The sequence below is a fragment of the Drosophila yakuba genome, chromosome 3R (assembly GCF_016746365.2).
Source record: "Drosophila yakuba strain Tai18E2 chromosome 3R, Prin_Dyak_Tai18E2_2.1, whole genome shotgun sequence".
Taxonomy (NCBI): Eukaryota; Metazoa; Arthropoda; class Insecta; order Diptera; family Drosophilidae; genus Drosophila; species Drosophila yakuba.
The window spans coordinates 26571323-26581948 of NC_052530.2; the positions used below are offsets into that span (position 1 = coordinate 26571323).

Consider the following 10626-nt stretch of genomic DNA (forward strand, 5'->3'; position numbering starts at 1 on the left):
TTGAACATGCTGAACTAATAAGGATTTAAGCACAAAGAGTTTTTCCATTAAACATATCCTTGTATAAGCCCTAAATAAACATACGTCAACGAGTTTATCGGCTAGTTTGTATTCGTATTTGCCACATAAGTCAGCTTTATGGCACTTGCTCTTTCCACTGAAGTAGTTTCAGAATAAACTTGAAGGCAGGACTCTGCCAAGGCGTGTAAAAGTCGCGTCCTGATGCCTTTTTCTACGTGAGCAATGTCAAATGTGACACACACACAAACACAGGCACATTATCCGACAATGTGTGCGTGTATGTGTCAGTGTGTGCATAAATGATTAAGTGCGTGCTTGCATTTGGCTTGCACATCACGTATACGCCATGCATTTTTGCCTTTGACACAAAGCACTTTATAATGCCAGCTCACACATACAAGCGCAGTACGACATTTACTGTTGCATTTGATTCACATTTCACAATTTATAGTAAAGCACTTTTTCAATCAATGACTTCCATTGTATATATAAATTGCGCTTGAGTATTCCACTTAGAATCAGTTTTCCAAGCATATTAGAGAACTAAAATGGCAACAAAATATGTACTTTTAAAGTGTTAGCACCTTAGTACCAATTTTAATCTCGTAGTTTCATTTGTAGCACAACTGTAGTCCTCATTTGCCAAATTATATACTTAAATTGGATTTAATAGCTATGCAAACATCGCAAATTGCGTGTGGTTTACCCAAACGAACCAGTAACATTTGCTCAAAATTTAGTTGAACCTACATTCATACCCAATCTTGCTAACTTTATGTGCGAAATCCCTCAACGCGAACAACCGCAGCAATTTGCATAACAGAACATGGCAGCTCACAATTACTCGACTTGGCACCTTCGGAATGGGTGAGTGCCAACAGAATCGGGCCTTACTTAAAATGGAATCAAATCCAGCCAAGTGCGGCTCTACCACGTAGAATACGTATATATACATGTAGTATACAGTACTACACCGTTCCCGACGGTGTGAAAAAAGCGGAAAAACAACAAAAAGGAGCACAGATTCGCTCAGCTGCAGTAGCAACAAAATCAGAAATAACAACTCCGGCGACTTGTTCTTGCTCAAAAGTCCACAGTCGGGAGTCGTGAGCACTTGACTGCCTGCCAGGCAACAGCCTTCCATGTCAGACAGTCGACCATCTTTGCCAACTTGTCCGATCTGCTTCCTCATGGTGCTGCTGCATTTCCGGCTGCCGGGCATCCTTTCTTCCTCTCCTTCCCCAGCCCCACCGCCAATGCCCCGCCTCTTTTCGTCGTGGCTCCTTTGACAAGTGCCATTTGCGGAATTTTAAATTAAGAAAAAGTTTACTTAGCTTTCGATAGGTCTTTGCTGGTCTTACTGGTGCTACTGGCTCTACTGGTCCAACTGGTCTTTCCTGGCCCTTGGGAGCTTGTCTTTTCGTTAATCGCTAGGTGCAGCAGTCGTTGGGCAAATGGAAGTTAATTAAATTCCTTGAATTCCTGCGGTGGAAGGGGCAGGAAATGCCATTTGTAGTAGTCAAAGTTGGAGCTAAAGCCGATACATCAACAATACACACTTACATTACCTCTACCTCTTTGCTTTGCAATAGCTTTAAACAAATGTTGGGCCAAACTTGGTAGTGGAAACTTTCTATTTAGCTTAGTCTTTTCGGTTTGCTGTTGTGCAGGGGAAGTTTTAGCAAAGTTAGACAACAGGCTTCTAATGATGTCTATGGGCATTAGGTGAGCTGCTCGTTTAGCTAAAAACTTTTCAGCACCGAAAAAGTTCTTTACCAATTTAAAAGTGGGTTCTTGCATAATTTGTACGTCTTCAATTAATTGAGTGCAGAATTTTAGCTGGAAAAACTATTCACAAGTATAATTAAAATAATTCTATAACTTATTGGAAAGGAAACTGGCTTAAAATATGTTGAGTATTGCTATGGCTAAAAATTCATATACTTTCCAACTTCTCTGAGAAGTGCCTTGAATTTATGAGTCCAGCAGACAAATGAAGTTGTCTGCAGACGCATATCAAACTGCTTACTTAGTGGCTGACAGGCAGTGTCTAGTTAAAATCTGGCTTCACTTTCGACGCCCAGTTGCCTGTCAACTTATCTGCTGACCACACAAATAAAACGATTTGGCATGGCTACTTAATGCCCTGTCCCTCAGCTCATTTGGCAGAAGCTTGCGATGGCCAGACAAGGATAACAGCATACAAGGATACTTTCAAAGGGGAGTGGGAGGAGGGAGGGGGATGGCAGGACATGTGTCTGATGCTTATGTGTTAATTATCGCCGGCCCCAAGGGAAACCCAACTCAAGCGGTAAATGGCTGGGAAAAATATTCAAATTTATGCCTGACTTGACTTTTGGTACGTATCACAAATGCCTATGTTGTTTATGCAAATTGCCAAGTCCCACACACACACACACACACTCGCATATACACACATACAAGCACACTGGCATGTTGGCCATAACTTCCGCCAACCGCAGCAGATTCTCCACATCCCATTTCTCGCCCAAGGGGAGGGTGTAATTTGTTTTGCATAGTTCTAGGCGCGTGCTTGTATTTATTGTTTCTCTGTTTGCCTCTTGCTTACAATATTGCACTTGAAAAAAATTGACTCAGATGTGAACTAAATATTTACTTTCATTTAAGCCCATCTAAGCACTTTTTACGCTGTTACAACTTATTACGTTTAACTGTATTCTACACAAAAATTCAACTGTTTTGAAGTTGCTTTGCTGAGCTCACCTCATAGTGCCTTTTGAAAACTATCAAATGATTGTATTTATTTCCAGTGTAGTCCAACCTTCTCTTTGTTTTCCTTCTGTCTGGTCATCAAGGCTGGCTGCGCCTGCTTTATTTGTTATTTTTGGCCAACACACTTAATTCGGCCCTTGCTAAGGTTATCTAAACATCAGTCCAGCTCAACTCATATTTATGTTTTGGCTTTTAATTTATTTATACACCCAACGCATTTCCATTGCAACAGTCCTTTTGACCTATCTATATGTTGCTTTTTATGGCCGTCTTTGGAGCAACTAGCTTAATTTATGTTCGACTCATTTGATTAATGTGTTTTGTTGGACCGAAAATTTACGAGTCACTAGCGTAACTATTTGAGGTTTGGCCTTTGGTTCGTTTTGTTTTCTTTATTTCGCTAACAAAATTTATCGACTCGTTTAGTGGGTCACTTGTCAGTGGGGCCAGGAGATTACTAAGACTCATTCTGCTAATCTCTTATTAGCCAAAGCCATACATACTTGGCTTAAATGGAGTTGTCCATCGGATAGTTAAGGATAAATTGTGAAACCAGTTTAACATCCATTATGTCAGCCAGTTGGTCTTTATTAGCTCTCCACTCCGCTCTCCGTTTTCATAACCGACCGCAATTATGTTGGCAAATCTTTGGCAATTTTTCATATTTCAACACCCACGCACCCGAATTTCCACTCAACAGTTTGTCAACAGCATGTACACACAGCTCGTTTTGTCCGTAATGCCGGGCTTTTATTAATTTCAATTTGTGTCAACATCAACGCCAAATATGCACGGACAAGAGGGGAAGATTTAAGCCAGCTGATGACAAAATGTTTGGCCATTAGGCGAATTAAAGCGCAGTCCTTAGCAATGTCCTTTGGTGGCTATGGTTATAGGAAAGTTCATAAACCGGCAGCGACCAACCATTGTGGCTGAAAAGCCGCACCAACCACTATAAAAACCATGATTGATGTGCTCGGCTTGACCCAAATGCATGTTTTTATGCCAAAATAATACGCTCTCATATCCTACCAGCTCAAGTGTCCTTCTCTAACACATATACATACATATAATATATATATATATATAGGTATATGAATTTTTATAGCAGGACTAGCGTCCTGACGACGGGGACAATATGCTTTGGCAGAGTTCGTTGACCTGGGAAACTTTCTACTAATGCTGATTATCTGTCCATTTGCCGGCTCACCACGCTGCGTATACGTAATATGGAATTTAATTTTACTTTATGCAACTTCTTTGGAGCCAAAACACTCAGGCACAATGTAATCGCTATTAATGAATGCCCTGAAAAGTGCGAAGGAAACGCAAACAAACAAGCAGCCAAACAAAACACATTTCCACAGCCATACACACACAATCACAATGCCACACAAAGGACACACACACACACACTCTAAAACACAAATGCCACTACATGCGTAAAAACTTAAGCCAGGAAAGAAACAACAAAGTCAACAATGGTGGCCGAGTGCCATGTGCTCCGTGTCCTCGGCTCAGATGCTTTTTAAATATGAGCTACGAAAATAGAAGTTGATTAAGCTTATGGCGAAAGTATTGCAGACTCTTAAGTATCCTATAAAAGCAGACTATCCGTTGTCGCCGCTATTTTCGATATTAAGTGGACTTTTCTAATCCATGGCAATAATTGCTGGATAAGTTTCTAAGTTTCAGCGGAAATACAAAATAGTTGGAGTTAAATTTCTTTATTAAAAAATAATTATTTATTAATAAAGTAAGAGGCTTCTTAATTTCAAATTTATGTTCATAGAAAATCGATTCATTTTTTATTATTGTTTTAAAACTAACTTAAATACAATACAGTGTACTTTGAGTCCACCTCCTCTGAATCGAAATAGAGTCCGCAGGATATACTATATTTGCTGCAGGACTGCCGCGAAGTTCTTGTAGTACCGAACTGATTTATAAGCACCGCTGCCATTGGCCGTTGCAAGTTGCAACAATGGGCGTGAGGCGGGGAAATGGCTGCTTTTCTTGTGAAAAGAAATTAATTTCCCATTGCCTTTGTTTGTGGCCACCACCCATTTGTCTTTGTTGCTGCATTTTACGATTCGCAGGCAGCGTTGGAAATTTGTCAGCACGGTCGATTTAGTGGGATTAAAGCCATGAACCACGAGCCCCAAAGCCGCACAAAGTGCACTTTAAGTCGCTTCGAGGGGTTCTACTTCAGCTGGGTTAAGGAAAGCGGATACCATCATTTTGCAGCGCATGGCTCTCCAGTGGCAAGTGGCTTCTATTGTTATGGCTGTGCCACTTAATAATCAGACATAATAGTTTGCGGCAGATAAAGTTGCTCCATGGCTCCAAGTGAGCGGCAACAGGTGCTCTGCAAGAATTGCCTTTTAATGAGGATTTACGGTTGCTGTGGCGGGTCAAAATCCCCATTCTTACTCAGCTCTACTCAGCTCTGCGGTCTTATCCTGCATCCTTTTGCCTTCGTCTTGTGCGTTCAACTCTTTTTCCTTTGGCTGAAATTAAATTTCGCACTTTTAATGTTCTGCCGGCAAAAAAAGCAATTTCCTCGAGGTGCAAAGCCAAATTGAAAAAGGCATAATGACTTGCCAAAAAAGGGCAAGTCGCACAGACACACACGTAAAAATGCTGGAAAAGTAAGCAAAAAAAAAGGCAACCAGAAATGGTCGATCATTAAAAAAGGCTTACAATGCGCCGTTTATTACATTTTTATGGCGCCCACAGCATGGGACATAATAAAAATCTAAAGCTGACTAAAAGAAATCTGACAAAAGTTATTTTGTGTAAAAAAGAGTACGGGAATTTATTAGTCGTTTTTTATTATGCACCCGGCAATATGGGTCAAATAACATTTTATATTGATTTTTTTGCGAAATTATTGCGTATTGAAAATAAGCTAATAAGTACATCTATATGTCAGTAATTATTCAAGTAAAGTGATACCTATGACCGTATTTCCTTACACCAAACGATTTGACTTCCGTTGAGTGTAAGATACATGAATCTGTTAAGGCAAATATTTTCGATGACTTCTTGGTTTAAAAAAGGCAGACACGTGCGAAAATTTTCAAACAGCAATGCTGCTGAGCCAACATTAAATGGGAAAAAGTTTTGCAACGCGTGAAGAGTTCCGCCTGCCGTAACTTTACTTTCTAGAAAGTCATTCAAGAAAATTGCACTTGAGGTGGAGGACTAAAATCCGATAAAGGCTTGAAGAAAACGAGCCAAGTCACTTGCTGGTAAAGCATCAAAATCAAAGTCCGGATGGAGAAATGTAAAACTGTTTACTCCTGACAAATGAAGGCAGCCACATTTAATAATGAACGCGACACCGGCAAATAATGAAAAACGGGGCTGGGCGAAAAATGAGTAAAAATAGCCGTTTTGCTCGTTTGTTGATTTATGCGCCAATTTGCGCAACATGATGAACTGGCTTGCCAGACGGCTACCAGCGCCCAAAAGTCGCCGGAACAAAATATCTTCATATATACATATATATATCTTTCGCTATATATACAACTCGCACTTAGGCCGCAACAAAAAATAAAACAGGCAAAAAGTGAATACTGCAAGTATGGACAAAAAGTTGTAGCATAAGGTGGGGCGTCTTCAGTCTGAGCGCAGTTCCAAGGACGAAGCCTGTCAGGATTTCAGCTTTTTTTCGGAACAAGTTTACTTTTGCCTGCCCTTAAGCAAGTCCGCATCAACATCGGTGTTGGCTGTTGGCGTCAGACTGCAAGACCCCGAGGCCATAATTCAAACTTACCTTCAATAGATGTGAGCATGGGGAGATGCCTTCAAGGCAAATTTAATTTGCAAAAAAAAAAACACTGAAGGCGCCATGAAGAGATCATTAGTCATATTAGCATAGATACGATTTTCTGCTATATAAACTGCATGCAGGCATATGAGAAATATTTCATTTTCTTCAGTAATAAAGTAGAACTAGCACAACTACTCACTGTCATTACTACACTTCACAGCTGTTTAAAATTTGTTTAGAATAAAAAAAAATTGAATAAAAAAGAAATAAAATAAATTAAAAATACCTAGGTTTGGTATACAAAATTGTTAACTATAATCTGTTTAATTTGCTTGAATGACTTTAGAATGTAAGACGTACAAGTACTACAAATTAAATAGCAACCAAAATATCCTGGGCTGTGAAGCGGGCTCTAAAGTCAAAGGAAATATTTTTCGGAGTGCAGGTCCTTCATCTTGGCAGCAATTTCCTGTGGAATAACGGTGGCTGTCTGCCCTCCATCACGTCTGTGTGTGGGTGAGCGTCCACGGGTGTTCGTGTGTGGGATGTCGTGTTGTCCTAGTCTTGTTAGTACTGAACTGGAAGAAGCAAACTTCCGCCGGCACATCCTGCCCGCCGCTCCTACCAGCTTGAATTCATAGCTCTATCATTTTTATGGCTATTTAAAGAGCCATAAACAAGTGCGTGTGTGTGTGTGTGCTTGGATGGCATTAAATTGAGTTTTATGCGTGATTTCCGTGCCTAACACTTTGTTGACATGGAACTTGATAGGCGTTTAATGAAATGTTACCACACTTTGTTCTTTTTCCCTCTTCCAGACCGAACAGTTTGCGGTGCTCTGGATCCTGTTTACTGTCATCGTCCTGGGCAATTCTGCCGTTCTCTTTGTGATGTTCATCAACAAGAATCGCAAGTCGCGCATGAACTACTTCATCAAACAGCTGGCATTGGCAGGTGAGTTTTGGACTTAAGGCTGACCACTTCGCTGGCTTCTAATGCCCAGTACATTATTTCCAGATCTGTGCGTGGGACTGCTCAACGTCCTCACCGACATTATATGGCGCATCACGATTTCGTGGCGGGCGGGCAACCTGGCCTGCAAGGCCATCCGCTTCTCGCAGGTCTGCGTCACATACTCGTCCACCTACGTGCTGGTGGCCATGAGCATCGACAGATACGATGCCATCACACACCCCATGAACTTCTCAAAGTCGTGTAAGTTGGGTCGTCGGATGGAAAGTTTTCTAATTGCCAAATGTTGTTAGCCAAAGCGCTGTTTGTGGCTTCTACTAACATTGCTTGGATAATTTAGTTTGGAAATTTTTCCACAAAAAAACCAAGTTTAAGTTATATTAAAAATATATTTTACTCAAAAATTTTAAATTTTTTATTCTTGTAGGGAAAAGAGCCCGTCATCTGGTGGCAGGCGCGTGGCTCATCTCGGCGTTGTTTTCGCTTCCCATCCTGGTTTTGTACGAGGAGAAGCTCATCCAAGGACATCCGCAATGCTGGATTGAGTTGGGTTCACCGATCGCCTGGCAGGTGTACATGAGTCTGGTATCTGCCACTCTATTTGCCATTCCTGCACTGATCATTTCCGCCTGCTATGCGATCATCGTAAAGACGATTTGGGCAAAGGGTTCCATTTTTGTGCCCACTGGTAAGATATATTTTGATTATACATATTGCCAACAAATCTACAACAAAATGTTAACAAAAAATTTAATCCTAATAGCAAATTTAAGTCATCCAAAATATCTTTTTCATATATATCTTAACAGAACGTGCTGGGTTTGGAGCCGCACCTGCCAGGAGGGCCAGCTCAAGGGGCATTATTCCACGGGCAAAGGTCAAAACGGTCAAGATGACATTGACCATCGTGTTTGTGTTTATCATCTGCTGGTCGCCATACATCATCTTCGATCTGCTGCAGGTCTTTGGCCAGATTCCACACTCACAGACCAACATCGCCATCGCCACCTTCATCCAAAGTCTCGCACCGCTGAACTCGGCGGCCAATCCGCTGATCTATTGCCTCTTCTCATCGCAGGTCTTTCGCACATTAAGGTAAGTTGAGCTTACGTATCAAATATTTAAAATCTTATTATAGAAATATTTTGATGTTTTTAATGTTTATATTTATTTTATTTCCAGTCGCTTTCCGCCCTTTAAGTGGTTCACCTGCTGCTGCAAATCATACCGCAACAACTCACAGCAGAACCGCTGCCACACGGTTGGTCGTCGACTGCACAACAGCTGCGATTCGATGAGGACACTGACCACTTCGTTGACGGTGTCCCGTCGCTCCACCAACAAGACCAACGCCCGTGTGGTCATCTGCGAACGGCCCACCAAGGTGGTTACCGTGCCAGCCATGTCGGAGGTATGATAGCTGGCCCACACCAGCCGGAAAAGATCCGCGTTCTCGATTCATGGTCCCACGTCCTTCAGCGACGCGGAGTTCCTTTAAATGGAAACAAGGACATCCTGTGAATGCACCAGAGGCTTAGACAATAAGTTCGATAGTTGTACCAGGCATGGGGAAAGCCAAATGTATGTCTCTAGTCGTAAGTATGCCAAGTCTACGCTACGAATTTCAAAACTATTTGTACTTTGCAATCTGTAGTTAAGATTACATTTATACGGCTTTTAATTAAATCTAAGATGAAAACTTTAAAGATTTATATTTTTATTTACTTTTAATATTTGACTAAAACTCGCAATATAATTTGACTTTCAACAGAAAATTAGTACAAAGGTTTTCCTTTTCGCAGAAAACTTAACTAAATCATTCTTGCATTGAACTTTTAACTTGAGAAAGTCATTTAAATGGTATCCCAATAAAAAATATTTAAATAACTATAAAGATTTTTGTGACACCATTGAGAATCTAGGTTTCAATCCTGTATTAGCTCGTTTTAGTTATATTATCTTAAACAGACTGATTTTACTTGCGTGTGAGAATCGCGGCCATTTATCAGAAATTTAAAATGCATTTCTTTCCAGTCCTAACTAGCTATTAAGGCCATTTAAATTCCAACTCATCCGTGTATATAGCCACTCGTAATGGTGTATAAACATGCCCAAGCATCTTAAACCAAAACCCATTAAGCATAAGTAGACCATAAGAGTTAATAGAGCATAACGCTGTAGTCAATTTGGTTTAAGCTAATATTTATTTCATAATCATGTGTGAAAGCTGAATAAAGGCAACGACTTCAAGAATGTCCCGCGTTTTCATTCATTTTCCTGGCACGCGCTGCAAAATCCTCTTTATTTTTCAGTTCGCCCCACTGAGCAATGGGCACAAGGACGACAAGGACGATTTTTGCCCCCACACCATTTATAATTGTTGCGATGATGTGGTATTGTTTGTGGCCTCCACTGACGTCACTGTTGGAAAGTCAACATCACTAAATAAATTGAGCGACAAACCGGGCAGACAATGAAAACATATTGGTTGCTGTGGGCTCTGCAAACAGCCAAAGGTTATGTGCTTTACTCTTATTGTCTGCAAATGGCAAATTTACCATGCCAACTCTGGATATTCATTCTGTTTATGTTTGTTTTGAGGCTGGTTAAATCCATGAGAAGCATCAACCCTTGCGAATTTACTTCCTCCACTTCCTGCCTGATATTTAATCGCTTGGGCGAGCAGATGGAAACTATAGTTACTTAATGGGATGGTTGGCAAATAAATTTCATTTCAGGTCCTTTTGCAGAAATACTTTTCCCTGTCGGCCAGCCGCCTCATTGCACTCGACGGAGGAGGAAAAATCCATTAAGAAGCTTATTCAAACGGCGGACAGTTGCAAAATTTTCGCAATTATGATTTTGCAATTTATTTATTAACTTTTAATTGAAATGCTATTAGCAAGTTAGTAAACAAATCCAAAGTCCTGTAAAAAAAAAAAACTGGAAATTTTATTATTTGCTTAGGTTTGCTTATTTGTGCTAAATTGATTCGTTTTCATTAAAGCTTGGACGAAAAAGAGATAAATAATTAAATATATTTGTGTTATAAATTATCAAAATAGGATTGCAACTTTTGATTTATCTTTCTTAAATTAATA

At 40.4% G+C, this 10626-nt stretch overlaps 1 protein-coding gene across 1 annotated transcript in view; it reads left to right on the forward strand.

Annotated features, from left to right (window-relative positions):
* The window catches only part of LOC6538443 (cardioacceleratory peptide receptor), a 32823-nt gene extending 23045 nt beyond the window's left edge, over positions 1–9778 (forward strand). The window contains exons 3-7 of the mRNA XM_002098931.4: positions 7372–7507; positions 7571–7768; positions 7953–8213; positions 8335–8620; positions 8708–9778. Of these exons, the coding sequence (XP_002098967.2) occupies positions 7372–7507; positions 7571–7768; positions 7953–8213; positions 8335–8620; positions 8708–8942 (1116 nt within the window). The 3' untranslated portion in view covers positions 8943–9778. The remainder of the gene's footprint in view (positions 1–7371; positions 7508–7570; positions 7769–7952; positions 8214–8334; positions 8621–8707) is intronic.
* The last annotated feature ends 848 nt before the right edge of the window (positions 9779–10626 follow it).